The 18,904-nt window shown below is 57.7% G+C and overlaps 3 protein-coding genes across 8 annotated transcripts; 1 reads left to right on the top strand and 2 right to left on the bottom strand.

The window, feature by feature from the left end:
• Positions 1 to 149: 149 nt before the first annotated feature.
• LMF2 (lipase maturation factor 2) lies at positions 150 to 4,824 on the bottom strand. Its single transcript, XM_045815494.2, has 14 exons — positions 4,684 to 4,824; positions 3,898 to 4,151; positions 3,716 to 3,744; positions 3,369 to 3,586; positions 3,115 to 3,293; positions 2,535 to 2,676; positions 2,262 to 2,396; positions 2,086 to 2,191; positions 1,915 to 2,011; positions 1,662 to 1,844; positions 1,409 to 1,577; positions 1,150 to 1,261; positions 980 to 1,076; positions 150 to 889 (listed from the first exon to the last, which is right to left on the bottom strand). Exons 1-14 carry the CDS (start codon positions 4,775 to 4,777, stop codon positions 587 to 589), a joined length of 2,118 nt encoding a protein of 705 aa, XP_045671450.1. The 5' UTR covers positions 4,778 to 4,824; the 3' UTR covers positions 150 to 586.
• Positions 4,825 to 4,937: 113 nt separating this feature from the next.
• Positions 4,938 to 18,536, top strand: NCAPH2 (non-SMC condensin II complex subunit H2). Of its 6 annotated transcripts, none has more exons than XM_045815453.2 (22): positions 5,061 to 5,201; positions 5,756 to 5,851; positions 6,547 to 6,656; positions 9,670 to 9,771; positions 12,356 to 12,411; positions 12,521 to 12,605; positions 12,683 to 12,751; positions 12,878 to 12,957; positions 13,048 to 13,181; positions 13,456 to 13,536; positions 13,966 to 14,096; positions 14,777 to 14,839; positions 15,193 to 15,259; positions 15,452 to 15,559; positions 15,659 to 15,712; positions 15,866 to 15,936; positions 16,015 to 16,105; positions 16,199 to 16,270; positions 16,357 to 16,412; positions 16,492 to 16,593; positions 16,687 to 16,836; positions 16,902 to 18,536. In XM_045815453.2, the coding sequence occupies exons 3-22, from the start codon at positions 6,654 to 6,656 to the stop codon at positions 17,040 to 17,042; spliced, it is 1,716 nt and encodes a 571-aa protein (XP_045671409.1). In that variant the 5' UTR covers positions 5,061 to 5,201; positions 5,756 to 5,851; positions 6,547 to 6,653; the 3' UTR covers positions 17,043 to 18,536. The 6 variants fall into 6 exon arrangements, with proteins under 6 accessions (XP_045671407.2, XP_045671406.2, XP_045671408.2 ...); XM_045815455.2 differs by having other exon boundaries at positions 6,547 to 6,682; XM_045815454.2 differs by lacking the exon at positions 5,756 to 5,851 and having other exon boundaries at positions 5,063 to 5,201.
• On the bottom strand, positions 17,316 to 18,144 carry SCO2 (synthesis of cytochrome C oxidase 2). Its single transcript, XM_045815456.2, has one exon. The coding sequence runs from the start codon at positions 18,142 to 18,144 to the stop codon at positions 17,344 to 17,346; it is 801 nt and encodes a 266-aa protein (XP_045671412.2). The 3' UTR covers positions 17,316 to 17,343.
• Positions 18,537 to 18,904: the final 368 nt, after the last annotated feature.

Below are 18,904 nucleotides of genomic sequence, written 5' to 3'. Positions count from 1 at the left end.
GGGGAACGTTGAGGAGTGGAGAGTGAAGGCATCCCAGAAGCCAGGTCAGCTATCAGCAGGATAGCATCTGCGCCACATCCCCCACCAGAGGCAGGGAAGGCCCGCTGTCCTCAGGACTGTGAAGTGGGAAGGAGACATCAGACACGAGGTCGAGCACAGAGGCACCTTTATTGGTTCCTGGATCTGGGGATCTTCCCTCCTCTTCCCTCGCTTCCTCATCAGGTCTGCCTCACCCCCTCTTGTGCAGGGGTGGGGGTCAGGGGCATCAGCCTTGGCTCCTTACAGAGGCAAAGGGCTTCTCACAGCCCTGGTTACAACATACTGGGAAAGACCCTGAGCTGGGTCATACACCTGCCTTGTGGGTCGAGGCCAGGGGTATCCTGGGAAGGGACACGGTTGGCATGTATCTTGGGGTGAGTGGACCCTCCAAGCAGCAGGGCAGCCAAAGCCTGCCCTAGAGGACAGCACCCTAACCTGCATCTGTCAATCGGCTAAGGCACGCTGGCTGGGATCATGTCCTGCCATAGAAGGCCAGAGATGTGTGGGCACCCTGACCCTCTCTGGACACAGGGCTGACAGAACGCAGCTACTTCTTCCTCCTGGGAGTCTGGGAGCTGCTGCTGCAGTTGTCAGGGGCTGGGGCGGCCTGTTTGCTGGCAGCTCCAGAGTCCTTCTTGGGGGCTGGCCTGTGCTTCTCCTCCTTGGTCAGAGGGGAGGAGCGGGAGGAATGGGGCCCCAGCAGGGCCTGCATAACCCTAATGGCCCCCACTGTGGCGAGGAGCCCCCAGAGCAGGGTGGAAGCCTCCAGAGGGGACAGCTGTTTCCGTATCCAGTGGAGGGTCTGGGCCAGGGCGTTGCTGGAGCTGCGGGCTCGGGGTGGGCTCTTGTCCTATGGGTGCAGGATTGAGGAAGGTCCACAGGGACCACCCCTGTGGGGAGCGTCACCCCTGCCACTCCCCCCTCCCTAACACCTTCCCACCTGGAGGCCAAACTGTCTGAGCAGCATGTCCAACGTTGGGTCCCCCAAGGACACTGGCGGGAAGAATTCCTCCACCCACTGGCGTCGCCACCACAGGCTGCAACAGGACAGGGTGTTCAGGGGGCGCCTGAGCCCAGACCCCAGCACCCCACTTGGCACCCTGGTCTTACCTCTGCTCCCCAGGATGTGAGAACCAGTACTTGTAGCGCTGGGCCCGCACGTAGGTGGGCGGCTGCTTGTGGAAGGGGTACCTAGCCACATCGTTCTGGATGAGGCGGATCACTGCAAGGGACTGGGGCTCAGCACAGCCAGTGCTCCCTCAGCCCCAGCTTCCCCTTCCCACACACCCTGCTCCCCTAGACCCCACCCCTCCCACAATACCCTTCCACTTTCCCACGAGCCACCCCCCCACTCCCCACTGGGCCTCACCAGGGTCCTTGCCCTGCAGCAGGCGCAGGACCAGGCTCGTGAACCAAGGGCTGTGAGAGTGCGGGCCCAGGGCTGCAAACCACATCTGCCAATCGAGGCGGGGCTGGTGGGGCACCACGACAGGGGGCGGCCGACTCACATTCCCGGGCTTGTACATGAACTCGATCTCCTGCCCAGCACAGCACGTGAGCACTACCCGCTGGACTGGAGGGACCCCTTCCCCCTTCCCTGCGTGGCCTGCGGGAGCGTTTACCGTCCAGTGGTGTCCGTCATAGCTACCCTCCAGCACCACCTCGGGCCGCCCGCCCAGACCAGTCATCCGGCGGAAGAGGCCGTAGGAGTTAGCCAGCTGCAGGTGCTCCACGGCACCAAACAGGCGGTGTGCCCCGGTCCAGAGATGCCCATGGCTCGAGGGCTCGATGTAGGAGTATGGCACCTGGAGGCAGGTGGGCAGAAGCTCAGTGCTGTCCCTCCAGCCCCCACCCTCCTCCCCAAGTGCTACCCACCAGGCTGATCACAAACAAGGCCACCGTGGCAGTGCCAAAGATGAACAGCTGGACTGCAGTGCAGAACTTCCTCAGCCACCCTCGCACCTGGGTCCACCTGGGGGGGCGGGGGACCCAAGTGCCGTCAGGCCTGCCCTGCACAGCTCTACCCCGCCCCCTTGGACCACATACCTCCAGAGGGCAGTCAGCAGTTCCCAGGTGAGGGAGACCACCCCCAGCCACATGGTAGGCAGGGTCACCATCTTCAGCCACTGGGAAAACTGGTGGAAGGTAAAGGCTGCAGAAAGAAAGGGGTGTGAGGAGGGGTGGTCCAGCCTCCGTTCTCTGGCCCCCCAGCTGGCACTCACTGGTTCTGGAGTGGACAGCATGCTGCTCCCAGTCAACTTCCAGGCCAAAGTAGTGCACGGTGCCATACGCCAGCAGTCCATAGACGGTAAATTCCAACAGCAGAGACGGCATAGCCAGAAGTGCCCTTGGCCAGGCTGCCGAGCAAGAAAGTCACAGATCGGCTGGGGTGGAACTAGAGCAAGGGTCACTTGAGGGGTATTGGAGGGAAGGAAACTTGCTGGTGGGCAGCTGGGCTGACAATGCCTGGCTATCTGGGACACGCAGACACTCACAAGTAGGTTTCTTCTTGTAGCGGCTGTTGCCAGACCCAGCACTCAAGCACACGTCATCCAGAAGAGCGGTGGTGAGTACCAGGGTGAGCAGGTTGAAGAAGTTATAGTTGCCAGTGACAATAATCAGGACTTGCAACAAAACCTAGAAAAGGGTCTGCACTGAGAGGTCCTGAGGTCCACCCCATTCCTGGCCCTTCCAAGCCCCCTGTACCCCATGCCTGGGGCTCTCCTGCAGGCATCCATCCCCTCCTCATCACCCCCTGGCCCATTATGCTCCCAGTCCAACTGTCCCCTAGCTCCTGTTCATACCTTCCATGGCTCCCCATCACCTGGAGAAAACCCAAGCTCACTCAGCATGCCTCGTGCAGCCCTTCCCCACTCGCCTCTGCTAACCTGACACCCTCTAGTGAGGTTGCGGCCCTGCTCCACAGGCTGGCCTTCACGTCCTGAGTTAACTCGTGCCTCCGCTCATGAGGCCTTCTTGACCGCCTGCAGCAGCCACCCGATCCCGAGGGGACCCACTGGGCGGTGCTGAAAAATGCCACGTCCTCTCTTCCTGATGGCTGAGGTCCCCACCTACCTGGGAGTAGAAAGCTGCCAAGCGCAGGCGGCGAATAGGGGCGAAGAACAGAGGGGGTATTGCGATCTCGATGAGGAACGTGGCCACCACAGAGAGTTTGTGCAGCCAGATGGGCAGCTGGTGGGCGAACCAGGAGGCAGGTGTGGGCAGGCACTGTGTTTCATAGTGGTAGGTGAGGGCTGCAGATGATAAGTGGGTGGTCAGGGCGAGGCAGAACCCCCAACACTGCCCCACATTCAGGATGGGACCCTCACCAGTAAGCCCCCACCATGCGGGGCAACGGCTGGTCAGCTTGACCACACCCGAGGCAAACATGAGGCGAAACAGCAGCCAGCGCACGAGCCAGAAGGGGAGGCCTTCGTGGGGCGAGGCCCCTGCCAGCCCGCCCTGAGGGCCCTGCTTATGGTGGGGGGGCTGCCTCAGGGGGGCCACCAGCACCGCCAGGAAGCCAGTCTCCAGCAGCAGAGAATCCCTATGGGGAGAAGGAAGAGCACAAAGGGCCCCCCCCATCAAGGCTGTTCCCCTCCGAGGGTCCTCCCTGGAGAAGCAAACATATTCCACCCCCCCACCTCCTGCAGCCCCTCACCCAGAAGTCACTCACCACTGGAAATAAAGAAACACCTGGCCCACCTGCAGGGAGAAGGGTTGTCAGGGAGCAGGGTGTGTGTGTCTGTGGAGGCAGGCAAGGCAGAGACAGGGGGAGGTGCAGGGTGGACAGGACTGGACTGAATTGGTGACATGGGTCCCAGTGGTGTAGGGGAGCAGCAGGCAGCCCCCACTTGCCTGGCAAACCGACAGGTAGGCAGCCCAGAGCAGCAGGTAGATGAAGAGGGTCCGCAGCCGGCGCAGCAGTAGCGCGCCCAGGGCCAGCAGGGCGCCCAGCAGGCTCAGCAGCTCCAGGCCCTGCGAGGTGTCCAGCCCCAGTTGCGGAGCCTCCCACAGCAGCGTCGGGGTCTCCCACAGCTGCTGCCAGCGCCCTTTGCCCTGTGGCCTCAGGGTCCTCCGTGCAGGCAGGATGCCCTCGGCACCATACAGGCCTGTGGGAGGGCACGTCAGGGCCCTGGACACTACCCTCCAAGGCTAGACTCCCCCCACCAGGCAGGGCCTGCAGACCCACCTCCTGAGGTCTAGACTGCAGGACCCGCAGACGCTGGCCAACGGGTGCGAACCCGCTGATCCCCAGCCCCTTCCGGACCAGACCCGAGCAGGCCTACCAGACTCCCCAGGTTAGAGCCTTCCACCCAGCGGTGCTGAGCTTCCCCCCACCCCCGGTCCTGCTCATTGTCTTTTCTCCCACCGGCCCTGCCAGGTCCGGGCCCACCCCGCTCAGGATTCTGCCCCGGCCCCAGGTGAGAACCCGCAACCTACGGGAAACTGGCCACTGCACGCCCCCATTCCTCCGCAAGCCCCCAGCGCCCGCAGCAGGCGAACCGAAGCCGCTACCCCGGGCTCCGAGGCCTGGTCCTCACTCCATTCCTAACCCCCCCACCCCACTCGGCGGAGTGCCGGCGGGGACGTGAGCGGACAGAGGACGCGGGCTAGGGGGCGTCCCCTCCTCGGCGCCCTCACCCGGGATCTGCGTGTAGAGGGACGCGAAGGCGAACATGAAGACGGCGGCTACGCCCTGAAGGAAAAGCTGCCGCGGGAGCCGGGAGCCCGCCATGTCCGCTACGCCGCCGGCTGCAGACGCGCCCGCGGGTACGCCCGGCCCCGCCCCGCTGGCTGCAACGGCAAGCCCCGCCCCCGCCCGGCCCCGGCCCCGGCCCCGCCCCGCCTCCTGTGAGGCGCGTGGCGCCGCCGGGGTGCGTCCTCGCCGGCTATGGCCGCGTGCGTCATAGATGTGCGCGCGGCGTCGCGTGCTACGTCCTTTCCCTGGGCGGGAACAGCAAAATGGCGCCAGAGCTAGTGGCGGGCTGAGGACGCTGGCTCCCCTGGAAGACGGCCCTGCGGTCCCCGGGCCGCCCCGGCCCTGCCCGGACATGGAGGACGTGGAGGCGCGCTTCGCCCACCTGCTGCAGCCCATTCGCGACCTCACTAAGAACTGGGAGGTGGACGTGGCGGCCCAGCTGGGCGAGTATTTAGAGGAGGTGAGCGCGGACCCGGGGGAGTGGCGCGGGGTGGGCGGGCGAGGCCGCGAGGCGGGGCGGCGGGCCGGGGGCCGCTGGGCGGCCGCGCCCCGCCTCCTCGTCTGTGTCTGTCCGCGCTCTGGCCGAACTCGTTCTCAGGCTTGTTTCTTCTCTCTTTTTTTTTTTTTTCTCTTTCCCCAATTCCACCTCTGCCTCTTGAAATTACCCCTTATTAAAGTAGCCTGGAGTTGTCATCACAGGTCGCTACCTGTTAGTGAGCCGCGAAATGGATTTAGTGGGTGGTGACTAGCATTTTTCTCTAGTGTAACAGAATAGACTAGTATTTGTGTGCATGTTTGGGTATTTGAGAGAGCTGGATCATGGGTGAAGAGGGATTTTTTTATCTTGGATTTTCAAACCGGTTTCAAGCTACTGTCATGTTTCCCCTCGTCAGTATTTAGTCTTTTTTCCTGCTTGACAGCCGGGTCTAGGCCTTGTGATGAGCTGTCTGCTCCATTTGTGCACATCGCTTTCATTCCGCAACCCACTTGGACTGCTCTCATCTTTATCAACAGTGACGTCCATCCTGCCAAATCCAAGGGACGCTGGAAATGTGACCTTATTCGGCCAGCAACATTTGTTGGGCAGACCACTCCCTCTTTTTGGAACAGGTTTACCTGCTCTGATTTTTTCCCCATGTCATTTGCTTACTTTTTCTCTGCTGTCCAGTCTTTGTGTGTTGAGCTCCCCTGAGCAGAGTCTGGGCCATCTTCTTATATATCTCCTCCAAACAATCTCACTTATTTCCATGATTTTAAGTATTACATGTATGAGGATAAATCTCAGATTTATATCTCCATCCCAGATCTTTTCTCTGAATTTATTTTCTGTGTCCAGGTAGTCACTTTTGACATTCTACTTAGATGTTCCATGATAGCATCTCAGATTTAATACATTAAAACAGAGCTTTTGGGGTGCTTGGATAGCTCAGTCTAATAAGCATCTGCCTTCGGCTCAGGTCATGATCTCAGGTCCTGGGATGAAGCCCCGCCTCAGGCTCACTGCTCAGTGGAGAGTCTGTTTCTGCCTCGCCCTCTCTCCCCCTCCCCCTGCTTGTGCTCTTTCTCAAGTAAATAAATAAAATCTTAAGAAAAAAAGTAACATGGAGCTCTTGCCTAAATCCCAGTCTTCCTGATCTGGTAAATAGCACTACTGATCAACGAAAGGTGAGAGCTAAGAGCTGCTCTAGTGAAACCCCATGCTTTACACCCAGTTCACCCATGAATCCTGTCAGTTACACCACACAGAATTTCATTTGAATTCATCTGTTCTTTATCTCAGATTCACGTAAAACCTTCCTTCCTAGGCTCCTTACAGCTGTTTTTGGCCCCATCCTCCTCTGCTTGTACACATAGACTGCTGAGAAAATTTGGAGAACTCTGCTGGGTGGGCCTACTGTGGATTCAGGTTTCCATGGTGAGCAGAGTGTTTGGTGATGCCTGGTAAATCTACTTTCTAGCTTGGTCAGCTCCCTTCCTGCCCGCCCCTCCCTCCCTCCCTCCCTCCCTCCCTTCCTCCCTCCCTTCTTTCCTTTCTTCCTTCTGGTTTTTTAAAAAAATATTTTAATATTTAATTTAAAATTTTTTTTTCAAGAGAGAGCACGTAGGGAGGAGGGGCGGGGAGGAGGAGAGAGAATCTCAAGCAGACTCTGTGCTCAGCATGGAACCTGACGAGGGGCTTGATCTTTTGACCCTGAGTTTGAGACCTGAGCCAAAACCAAGAATTGGATGCTTAACCAACGAAGTCCTGATTTCCCTGCTTCTAGTTTTGTCTTTCTCTTCATTTTCCATGCAGCTATCAGAAAGTTTTCTTTTTTAAATTTTAACACATTGTATCATGTTGCTCTTCTCTTTCATCCATTTATTTGTTTATTGTTGTTGAGCGTCTGTTGTAGCCAAGAATCTTGTTAAACCCTGAGAAAATAGTGGCAAGGAAACAGTAGTCCCTGCTTCCCCCTGTGGGAAGGTGGATCCTAAGGAAGTAACCAGCAGAGTTGTTGGAACAGGTTTAGTTCTACAGAGAGGTTAAGAGATGGGCTCCAAGGCCTAGCTAATAGGTGGCAGAGCAGAGGCCGCCTCCTCACTGTGTCTTAGTGTAAAAACTAACTGATGAGAGATTCAGAAGAAAAGTTGAGGGCTCCAAGAAGAGTTTACCTGGGGGACCTAACTTTGGTGAAAGGAGTTGGCAGTCATAGTGAGCTGAAGAATGTTCCAAGGTTCTGAGGTGGGAAAGTGCTTGGCTCCATGGGGGACCTGGAGAGGGAGTCCTGTGTGACCACTGTACAGCGAGTAGGGGAGAGTGGGTAACTGGAGAGGGAAGCTGGTTAGCATGCGAGGCTCTCTTTAGGATTTGGGTTTTTTTTCCTAAGAGTGGCAGAAAGCCATTAGGGTTCTGAGTGGAGTGATGTAATCTGCCTTGTGTCTTCAGACAGGCACCTGCTTGTGAAGAGTAGGCTGGAGGGGAGTGAAGGGCGGGAAGAACCAAGTTACTGCCAAGGTCCAGGCAAGAGGTGGGGCTGGCTGAGCGTGAGTGGTAGTCAGTGTGGAGAGGAGCAGACAGGTTAGAGTGGAGCATGGAAATGTCAGGGAATGTGGCATGGACTGAATGGAGGAAGTGAGAGACGACAGGAAGGAGCTAAGACTTGCAGGTTTGTGGACAGGTGGTTGGGGGGATATCTAGGGTTCAGTGTGGACCTGTCCAGTATGAATTTTGGTTAAGACATCCAAGTGGTGTTTGAAGAAGGCAGTTGGATATATGGGTTTAGGCTTAGACAGGAGGTCCAATCTGGAGCATGTGTTTAGGAATTGTTTGAAGGCAGTGGAGTGTGAGGTCCTGCAAGTGGGTGAGCCAGCCTAGGCTGAGAAGAAAAGGGCCACCTCTGTAGCTCAAGGCCTGGGTGACTCAGCTGTCCTCTCCTTCATATTCCGTCCTTTCAGGGAAAGCCCTCATTTATTTCCAGAATCCTCTGCACTCTCTCAGGCTGTCATGCTCTTCCACTGACCTGGAAAACTCCCTCTGTCCTTCAGGAATTAGTAGAAGTGGCCACTTGGTAGTGTCCGCGCAGACTCCCCCTTCTTTGGGCCCCCATATTGCCTAATGTCTAACCTTGCTCCCCAGCACACCCTGCACGTTGGGCACGTGTGCATAATACTCACTTTCCTAAGTAGCTGGATCCCGGGTCTGCTAACTGTCTTTTGTGGGAGTGGTTCTTTCTAAAAGGCCACTCCCTTCATCTCTCTGGGGAGTAGCTGTCTTTCAGGCTTAGCTCTGATGTCAGCATTTCCTTTGTTCATCAAACACTTGTTGGACCCTAACTTCAGGCCCTGAGGTGGAGGCTGGAATTGGCCCTAACAAGGCGGTGAGAAGCCCCCGGCCTGTGAGCCACACTGCAGGAGTATTCACACCCGCACAGCTGGGAGCGGGCGTTCTAGGCAGATGGAAGGCAAAGGCAAAGGGCTTGAAAAAACATGTGGGGCTTCAGAGTGCTGTTTGCTGAGAGGTGTGCAGGCGGGGCCCAGGTTGTGGGGGGCCCCTGGGTTAAGAATGGAGATAAAAAGTTTGGGGACATTTAGATTTGTTGGGGTGGCGCTAAGGGCAGTCCTGCAGTGTAGGAGAGCGCGCTGCTGTAGCTGGGTTTGGGAATTGTTGGCATATGGTCTGTGGACCACTGACACTTAAGAGGTGGTAGGAGCTGAGGGGCGCCTGGGTGGCACAGCGGTTAAGCGTCTGCCTTCGGCTCAGGGCGTGATCCCGGCGTTCTGGGATCGAGCCCCACATCAGGCTCCTCCGCTATGAGCCTGCTTCTTCCTCTCCCACTCCCCCTGCTTGTGTTCCCTCTCTCGCTGGCTGTCTCTATCTCTGTCGAATAAATAAATAAAAATCTTAAAAAAAAAAAAAGAGGTGGTAGGAGCTGGGGCTTGGGGGAATCTTGGGGTCAGGGGTTGCAGAGGAAGGAGGAGGACTCACTTGGAAGTGTTTCCTTAGTTTCCGCTTAAAGGGTTTAGACCCCAGCAATTTGTGTCTGCCATCCCCGCCGCTGAGATTCCCCTTTCCTTCTCTCAGGTGACGGGTCTTCCTGCCCGATTCTATCCAAGTTGGCCTTGACTTGGATGGGCTCAGTGTGGAGCACCTGCAGGCCTCCAGAAGGGAACTGCTGTGCAGCTCTAGCCGTCTGTGGCTGATATACTCTAGGGGCCTCCGTTTTCCAAAGCACTAGGTCTCAGAGGTTATAGGCAGTAGGAGAAATCACAAAGACCTGCCTCTCCCCTCCAAAAATTAAAAAAAGGACAACTAGAGAGTCCCGAGCAGAGCCAGTGCTCTGAGGGGTGCCTTGTGGTGACCAGGCACTGCAGGCTGGGTGCCGGGTGGGCTCTTTGGGGAGAAGTGTACAGATTTTGGCTCCCCAACGCCCTGGTGTTGTGTCTTGCAGCTGGACCAGATCTGCATTTCTTTTGACGAAGGGAAAACTACAATGAACTTCATTGAGGCAGCGCTATTGATCCAGGGGTCTGCCTGTGTCTACAGTAAGAAGGTGGGCACCCCCTGGCTGCTGGTCTAATGGGACTGAGGTTCACTGTCCTGCTGGGGCAGGTGGCAGGCTCACCTGTCTGTTCCCTGCCTCGCCGGCGTCTCCTGTCTTTCCTATTCCTCACCACCTTGTAACACAACTTGGATATATAATTGAACAATTATAATTGAGGAACAAGCCTGGATTTATAATTGCAGGGCCTGCTGCTAATGCTAGACATCCCGCAATGTACAGGAGAGCCCCACGTAACAGAGAATTATCCAGTCTAAAACGTCAGTAGTCCCAAAGCCCAGAAACCATGTTATAGATTGAGAGGAAAAGCAGAATGAAGGGAATATCTTGGGAAAAACCAATATCTAGGAAGTGCCCACCAGAAGGAAAAGTCAGAGAAAGGCAAATTAAAAAAATGTCCAGAAATCAGAGATGTAGAGAATTTTAAAGGGGAAGAAAAAAGACCAAAATTGTTGAATTTAGTGAATTGACCCACACAGGGAAGGTTTTCAGGTGTCTAGTGGGTCTGTAATTGGAAGGTCACCAGGGGTTTCAGCGAGAGGAGGGTGAGACTGGGGTGGAGAGAGGCGAGGAGGCACCATTTGACCCCTTGTAGGAGAGGTTACAGGGAGGGGACGAGGATGGGCAGTAAGTAAAGCAGCGGTCCTCCACCCAGCTGTGGTCCACCTCATGCCCAGCTCCTGGCCCTTGCCTGGCCTGGTGAGATCAGGTTTTCTTAAACTATCCTTAGTGACAGACAAGATTGAACACCACGGAGCTGAAGGGTAAAAGGGTAGGTGGGGCAGCAGATGAAACAGGATCGCGGTGGAAATAGTTGAGGAGTGGGTCAGGGCTGTGGTTGCTGGGCCTCATCTCAGGAGTCTGGAGGGAGAAGTCCGTTTTGAGGTAGAGAAGTTGGACACAGGCATTTGGGAGTTCCTGCCGAGGGCCCCAGTTTTCATAACAGAGAATAAAAGTCAGTTGTGAGAATCAGCTACTGGGTAGAAAATTTGGAGAGTGAAATTTGGTGAAAGTTCAAAGTACTCCTGAGGGGAATGCAAAACAAGACAGTCATGACCGAGGGCACCGGCAGTCTGATGGACGCTCAGTGCATCTTGCACTTGCGTGAGCTTCCTCCAGCCATGCTTAGCCACCCCTGGTGTAGGAGCAAGGAAAAGTGGGTGACAGCGCTGATCCAGAATTGGCAGTTTAGTGGGCGGCGGGAGAAGGAGAAAAGGTGCACAGGAGGTAAGCATTTGGAAGTGTCTAACAGGGTCCCAGCTGGGGAAGGGTGAGTGACCTACACTCAGGCTTAACTTGCACAGGACACAGTGGATTTACCTCTAGGCACCAGAAGTTATTAAGACAGTTGAAGATCTCGTTAATTTTGTCCTAGATAATCCCATTAAATCAGATTCCTATGTCCTGCATCTGTCCTAAGAAGGAGTGTCTACAGCTAACTTCGCACAGGACACGAGGTGACAGACACATGGGTGTGTGGTAAAGCAGGTGCAGAGACGTGTTAACAGGGAAGTCTGGAAGGTGTGGGGTCAGTAGCGTCCACTAGGACTTGCTGAAACGATGGAGATGTTCTGTGATCTGGGCCATCAAAGCTGGTAAGTACTAGTTACATGCGGCTGCCAAGCCCTTGAAATGTGGCCAGTGTGGAGGAGGAATTTTGAGTGTTACTAACTTGGCCAACTTTACTGAAATGGGTAAAGTCACATGTAGCTAGTGGTTGCAGATCAGGTCATGCAGCCTGGGATTCACACATCCCTGGGTGCAAATCCTGGACCCACCGCTGATCCAGGCAGCTTTATCTCTCTCAGTTATTCTATGGAGTGGGAACAGCAGTGATACCTACTTCAGACAGACCGGGTGGGATGAAGCACGAACACAGTCCTGTATACGTGGCAAACGCTTAAGTTAATGTTTATTAGTCCTATTAAACGGGGCCCATGTCTTGAGGGGCCGCCATCCGTTGCGCTCACCACTGTGTCCAGTGCCAAGCCCCATACATAAAAGAAGTGGAATAAACATCTGTTGGGTGGGGGAAAAAGGCAGGACCAAGAAGAGAGAGTTGCGTGTGCTCTTGGGGACTGTTACTCCAGAAGCAATGGCCCAGAGGTGGCCCACATGCATACCCTGCTGGCCAGCATCTCAGAAGTCCTGACCCTCACCATAATGGTGGGGTCCCACCGGTGTGGCCGGGGCTTCTGGAGGTGGGGCACTGGTGGCCCGCGCCTGCGGGAGCCAGCTATGGGTGCTGGGCAGGAGCAGCACAGAGATGGGCCAGTGGACCACACGCAGGCCGGTGTGCAGGGCGTGAAGGCAAGCAGGGCTGCCTGAGGCAGCTACTTGTGTGGCTGTGTGGAGTGTGGGGACAGAGGAAGAGGAGAGGACCACAACTGATGAGACATGCTAGTTGGACTAGAGACGTCTTTCTGGCAGCCACATTGGCAGGACTTGTGCTGGAAGTTTTGGAGAGGACAGTGGGCTTCTCCGTGTACGTACACAGCAAGGGCTCTGGGGAGGGCCGTGGAGCATCTGGGTAGGCTTTTCTTTCCGCTCCTCACGGTCTACTTCTGGTCACCAGGTGGAATACCTCTACTCGCTGGTCTACCAGGCTCTTGATTTCATCTCTGGCAAGAAGTGAGTACTGGTCTGAGCCAGGAGGCGGAGGCCTGTGTGTCTGCCCCGTGTGCAGCTTGGGGGAGGCCCCTGCAGCCTCTGACGTGTCCACGCATTGATTCTCTCTCAGGCGGGCCAAGCAGCTCTCCTCAGTGCGGGAAAATGGGGCCAATGGGGACAGCATGTCCACGGCTCCCCAGGAGGTGGAGGACCAGGTGAGATTTCTTGGGTGCGTGGCCACTGCCCACTGAGCACGTGCCAGGCGCTGCCCCTGAGCTCTATCTCCCCACAGTTCCTGTCACTGGATGACCTCCCTGACTCCCGTGCTAATGTGGATCTGAGGAATGACCTGCCCCCCCGGGTGAGTACCCGTCCTTCTGTAGGGGCTGCAGTAACTGAGGGGGGTGTTGGAAGGTGTCATCCCATATGGGTTCCCCACCTGGAGCCCATGGGACCTGTGGCTCACCCACTCTTGGCCTCCGCGTAGGAGGTCCTCATCGTCCCTCTCCTGCCCATGGCCCTTGTGGCTCCTGATGAGGTGGAGAAGAATGTCAACCCCCTGTACAGGTACCAGCCTGAGCCTGGCTGAGGGGAGTCATAAGGGGAGAGGGCTGCCTGAGAAGGGTCTCTGCAGTGGCTGTGTTTTTGCCTGCACAGCTGTCAGGGGGAGGTCCTGGCCAGCCGGAAGGATTTTAGGATGAATACGTGCACCCCCCACCCCCAAGGAGCCTTCATGTTGGAGCCAGTGGGCATCTCCCCCGTGGAGACACTGCTGCCGAGGAACCAGAACGGTGAGGGCTTGGCTGTGAGGGGCTTAGGAAGGAAGGGTCTTGTGGGCTGGACCTCTTGTCGGGTCCCCTGTGCCTGTGCCTGCCAGCTCTGGTCCCACTTCCTTCCCCAGGCACCTGCACTGAAGATGGGTCTGTTGGGGCACTTCCCCTTTGCCCCCTCTTTGCCCATAGCTGGGTCACCCTAGGGTACCTGAGTCCTGTGCCAGATTTCTACTCTCCCTGCCCCCTGGGGGAGGGGTTGGGCTGACCCTCTCCAATCTCCCATCTTTCCCAGAGGCTGAGAGGGCTGAGGAGCAGCCAATGGAAGTCTCTGTGTGCAGTCCTGTCCCTGTGCTCAGCATCTCCCAGGAGCCAGGTGAGAAGAGAGGACGTGGTGGACTTGCAGGGTGAGGGTGGGGGTGATGGGGCTCTGCACAGGGCTGTGCTCAGCCACCCCAGGGGTGAGGTGCAGGGAGCAAGGAAGCCTGGCCTCGGCCTCCCCCCCACCTTGGCCCACTGTGCTGTCTTGGTCTCAATGCTCTGACCATTCTTGGGCCTGTGAGGTTTGGACCTACCCCTCCTTCCTGGGCAAGCACGGATGGCAGCATTTCAGGAGGAAAATTGCTGAAAAGTAAAAGGAGCCAAACAAAACAGAGTGGCATGACGAGAGGAGTGCGAAATGCTCTGCTACGTTCGCTGGGTCTGGTGAATGCGGCTGAGTGAAGGAAGGGCCTCGCAGGTTCTCCTGGGTGTTGGCCAGGCTCAGCCTCCCACCTGCTGTCTGGTCTCTTACTCCCCTGCTCAGGTGCCTCTCCAGAAGGCCCGATGCCTGGAGGTGGTGGTGAGGATGAGGATGCAGAGGGGGCAGCAGAGCTCCCTGAGGCCACAGCCTCCGAGGTCCCTCAGGAGCCCCAGGAACCCAGAAGCCCACAGCAGGTGGGACCCCAGCTGAGGCCTGCGAAGCTCAAGCCGTCAGCTGGGCAAGCTTCCCCACACTTACATGGGATAGGCAGTCCTGTGGGCTTTGCCCCCAGGCCCGTAGGTCTCTGCTTCTTCCCTCTGGGCCTTGCACACCAGGGCTGCAGGTGCATCCTCCAGACTGCCTTCCTCTTTCTGAGTAGAACAGCCGCGGCTCCTCAGAAAGGAGCTGGGGTTCAAGGGTCTGAGCCCTGTGGTGTTCATGGCTACCACCTAGCATGGCAGCTGGTTTCGAAAGCTGACCCTTTGGCAGGAGGGGATGGGCTTTGGAGGCTTTTGCTGCTTCCCTCTACCCCCAAGGGTCAGCTTTGTGTTTCAGCCTGGAGCTGAGAAATCTTTTTATTAAAACTGGTGCACATAGGAAAAATGTTAACATGTTAATTTTGTTTGGTAGATGTGTGATGTTTATCATATCATCATCATCATTATTATTTGGTATTTAGAAAAAAAAAAAGTACCCCATGGTCACTAGTTCATTGGTTTGTATGTTCTCCTAAAATTTTTCCTAGAGTTTTTGTTTGCCCTCAGAGGGTCCCTGCAGGGTTCTTGACGTCTGACCCCAGAGCACAGCTGCTGGGTTGCCTGAGCCTTGGGTGGGGGAGGAGGAGAGAGGGATCCCTGGGGCTGTTTCTTTACAGAGTGCTGCCCAGCCTAGTAGGTGTGTGCTGCGGGAGCGACGGGAGCCAGCGTCCCTGCTGAAGGTGAGGGGTAGTGAGGCTCAGACCCCCTACCAGGGAGGATGTGCTTGAGGCTCCACTGCCCACCCCTTACTCCTGCTAGCTTTCAGAGCCCTGGATGCCTGGGCTCCTAGCCTGAGGCCCTTTGTGCTGGCTCTCTTTTTCGAAGAATCTTCCTTCCTCCAGAAATTGAATCACCTCTTCTGCTGCTCTGGGGCACCTCCCTCCCTAGTGTGTCACCCTTGGGTCCTGGATTGAACGTGGCTAGGCCTTCTCTGGCTGTCACTGCACTCCGTGTCTGGGCTTGTGGGGGAGGGTGCACATCCCTTGCTCCCCCCCGCCCCCCGCCACAGTGTCTGCTTGTCCTGTGTGCTTAGGAGACTCCAGACCCCTGGCAGAGCCTGGACCCCTTTGATTCCCTGGACTCTAAGCCCTTCAAGAAAGGTAATTGGGTGGAGGGACACCTTCACTTGGGCATCTGTGGATGGGTTCTCCGGAGCACTAGCGGTTGATGAGGCTGGGGCATTAGCCTGGTGGGGACTGTGCTCCCTTGTGCAGTTGTTCCTAGAGCGTGTGGGTGCCATAGCTACCCCAGGGTAGGAAGTTGTGCTCTGAGACATAGTCGTTTGCCCCCAGGTAGGCCTTACTCTGTGCCCCCCTGTGTGGAGGAAGTTCCAGGACAGAAGCGCAAGAGGAAGGGTGCCAGCAAGCTGCAGGACTTCCACCAGTGGTACCTGGCTGCCTGTGAGTGGTGGTGGTGGTGGGACTGGGCCAGCACGGGAGGGTCTGGGTACAGCCTACAGGGACCTGACTTGGTTCCCGCTGACCAAATTCTCTTGAAAGATGCTGACCACGCTGACAGCAGGAGGCCCCGGCGAAAGGGCCCGTCCTTTGCAGGTGAGGCAGAGCCGTGTGTGCACTCCAGAGGGACAGTGGTGCCATGCCATATTCTGCCTGCCTCCCCGTGACCTGGGGGTGCCTAAGGCTCTAGGTGGACTGGGGGTACCTGGGCAGGACAGGGAGCCCCTCTCACAAGGCCTTCGTGTGCAGACATGGAGGTCCTGTACTGGAAGCACGTGAAGGAGCAACTGGAGACTCTCCGGAAGCTGCAGAGGAGGGAGGCAAGTACTGGCCACTGTCTGGACCCCCGCAGGGCCCCTAGTGGGGACAGCAGTGCATCATAGATGCTCTCTGCACAGATGGCTGAGCGGTGGCTGCCGAGGCCTGAGGAGGGGCTGTGGCCTGTGGAGGACCAGCTGGAGGACTCCTTGGAGGATCTGGAGGCAGCAGGTGGGAGCCTACTGGGATAGGCCTGGTGGGTGGGGGCGTTCAGCATCCACTGCCAGCAAACCTGCCTCCTGCTGGGGCTTCTCTGTCTACTAGCGGATGACTTTCTGGAGCCTGAGGAGTATGCCGAGCCTCAGGAGGCAAAGCCTGGGGAAGCTGCAGACCTGGGTAGGTCTGAGAGGGGCCCGAGGACAGGGGAAGGAGGAAAGGGTGTGGCCTGTGGCCACAGCAGCTCATAGTTGCCCCTTCTCCAGAAGCAGAGGCCATGCCAGCGTCCCTGAGCTATGAAGAGCTGGTCCGAAGGAATGTGGTAAGTCTGAGTTAGAGCAGTGGGTTGCTGGGCGAGGGGTCCCTGTACAGAAGGTGGCAGCTCCCTGGTCCTCCCCTAGGAGCTCTTCATCGCCACCTCTCAGAAGTTCGTCCAGGAGACGGAGCTGAGCCAGCGCATCAGGGACTGGGAGGACACTATCCAGCCCCTGCTCCAAGAGCAGGTGAGGGGTTGGGCCAAGCTCTGGCTGAGAAGTGGGGACTCCCCTGCTGCCTGCCTTGGTTTTGCCCCAGGATCTTGCCCCTCCTCCTTGCAGGAACAGCACGTGCCCTTTGACATCCATACTTATGGGGACCAGATAGTCTCAAGGTTCAGCCAGCTCAACCAGTGGTGTCCCTTTGCGGAGCTGGTAGCTGGCCAACCTGCCTTCGAGGTGTGTCGTTCCATGCTGGCATCCCTGCAGCTGGTGAGTGGCCCGGGGAGCCTGGGAGGGAAGTGGTCCCCGACTCCGCTGATACCTCATCCCTACAGGCCAACGACCACACGGTGGAGATCACCCAGCAGCCGGGGCTGGAGGCGGCCGTGGACACCATGTCCCTGAGACTACTCACGCACCAGCGGGCCCACAAGCGCTTCCAGACCTACGCTGCCCCCTCCATGGCCCAGCCCTGAGTGGGAAGCACTGAGGCTGAGGGGTGGGCTCTGGAGGTCCATCCCTCACGGGTGCTGGGTGTGCATCTGCTCACTCTACCCTTGTTTCCTGGCTGGCCCAGCCCAATAAAGTGGTGTTGCCATCCCACCCAACCCTTAAAAAAACTTAAACTCCTGCTCTGTGCAGGGAAAGGGCTGCCTGCCTATGCCCTACACCCCTGGCAAGTGACCAGGTCCTGAGCCCTTTCCTGCCCGGCCTCCTGGGGCCGCTGGGACAGATGACAGGCACACAGCTTTGTCTCACCCTCTTTAATGACCCGACTCAGTGCAGGACGCTGCGGAAGGCAGCCATGTGGCGCCTCACGCTGTCCGCAATCTGCTGTGCTGACCTGGCCCGGCTGTAGTAGTCTGTGAAGAGGCCGTCAGGGCTGAGCAGGTAGATGGCAATGGAGTGATCCACGATGTAATCCTGGTCCTCATCCTTAGGGCCAGCGCTGTAGTACACGCGGTAGCTGCGGCTCACCTGGGCTACCTGCTCAGCAGAACCGGTCAGGCCCAGCAGCCGTGGGTGGAAGTCCTGTACGTAGCGGGCCATGGCTGCAACGGTGTCCCGTTCGGGGTCCACAGTGATGAAGACAGGCTGCACCGGGGGCAGGCCGGGCTCGGCCTCCAGCTCCTGTACCACCTGCACCAGCTTCTCCAGCTCGTCGGGGCAGATGTCGGGGCAGTGAGTGAACCCAAAGTACATCAGCACCCACTGACCCCGGAAGTCAGCTTTGCAGCGCGCTTGTCCCCGGTGGTCCAGCAGGCTGAAGTCGCCCTGGCCCACAGCTGCCTGGCGCAGGGCCTCGGTCCGCTGTTGCTGTCGCCGCCGCTCCTTCTCAGCCCTTGCAGCCAGCCAGGCCCCGCCCAATCCAGCCCCAAACAAACCAGTGATCAACAGCCTGGTCCGAAACCCAGGGCCCTGGGGCTGGGTCTGCCTGCCCCTCTCTCCAGGGCCCTGCCTTGACAGGAGCCGGTACCTCACATGTACGGCCTCACCTCCCGGGGTCCAAAGGAGCGCTGGGGGCTTGAGAGGAGAGAGCCTGTGCCAAACCTTGGGTGCCCAAATCAGCAGCAGCATGGGCCTGATGCTCCTGGAAGAGAGCACAGCTGTCAGGAGCCTGTAGTGGCCTCAGCCTCCTGGGTCAGACTTGGGGTGGCTCTGGGGAGACTTGCCACTGTGTGAAAGACCAAGCCCACACTCCTGCTCACTGCAGCTGCTCCCTTAGTGCTCTGTAGAGCACACAAGTGCTTCACCGATGAGAAAAAGCTCCAGCTTAGGTGTCCCCCGGTGCCCATGGCTGTTACGCCTGTCCTCCCACCCTGGCCCTGGGTCCTGCGCCTGCAGCACTGTGTGGCCTGGGGAAGCACTCCTGCACCTCACCATCTCAGCTGACCAAGCATTCCAAGTGCATGCCTTGCCGAGTTCCTGAGCGTGTGTACCTGTTTGCAATAAACCCCCATTTCTTGAAAGGAGGCGGGTGAGTCTCTGGTTTCAAGCCTCAAAGACGGACTCCTGCGGCCTGCCCACCCGGCGCTCAGTAGCAACTCTGTGCGCCCACGCGAGGCCGCCCACAAGGCGCACCTTCCACGTCGAGCTTTCCTGGTGCTCTCACCCCGGGAGAGAAGCGAGGTCTCTACTTGGCACAAGCCCACCCTCTTCATATGTGGGATTCCGACACCGAATTCGGTGTCCTCCGCGGTGGGCAGGAGCCCCTGGAACGTTTGCTAGGTGGAGGTCCTAAGACTCCCCCTCACCTGTCCAGCTGCTGAAAAGACCCTCCCGGGGATACACGTCTGGTCTCCGCCGCGTCCGGTGGCTTGCGCTTGGGGCTGGATGA

Source organism: Ursus americanus, chromosome 17 (genome assembly GCF_024610735.1).
Source record: "Ursus americanus isolate L20-20 chromosome 17, mUrsAme1.1.p, whole genome shotgun sequence".
In the NCBI taxonomy this organism is placed as follows: Eukaryota; Metazoa; Chordata; class Mammalia; order Carnivora; family Ursidae; genus Ursus; species Ursus americanus.
Note: the sequence above shows the minus strand (reverse complement) of the source record. Positions and strands in the feature narration are given on the sequence as shown.

Excerpts from the sequence above, each read along its gene's own strand:
- LMF2 (XM_045815494.2), bottom strand. The coding sequence starts at position 4,777 with ATGGCGGGCTCCCGGCTCCCGCGGCAGCTTTTCCTTCAGGGCGTAGCC. Across the intron at positions 2,677-3,114 it reads TGGCAGCTTTCTACTCCCAG|GTTTTGTTGCAAGTCCTGAT; the intron begins GTAGGTGGGGAC and ends ACCCTTTTCTAG. Across the intron at positions 1,077-1,149 it reads TCACATCCTGGGGAGCAGAG|CCTGTGGTGGCGACGCCAGT; the intron begins GTAAGACCAGGG and ends GTCCTGTTGCAG.
- NCAPH2 (XM_045815450.2), top strand. The coding sequence starts at position 4,953 with ATGTGCGCGCGGCGTCGCGTGCTACGTCCTTTCCCTGGGCGGGAACAG. Across the intron at positions 12,958-13,047 it reads AATGTCAACCCCCTGTACAG|CTGTCAGGGGGAGGTCCTGG; the intron begins GTACCAGCCTGA and ends TTGCCTGCACAG. Across the intron at positions 16,837-16,901 it reads TGCTGGCATCCCTGCAGCTG|GCCAACGACCACACGGTGGA; the intron begins GTGAGTGGCCCG and ends TCATCCCTACAG.
- SCO2 (XM_045815456.2), bottom strand. The coding sequence starts at position 18,144 with ATGCTGCTGCTGATTTGGGCACCCAAGGTTTGGCACAGGCTCTCTCCT.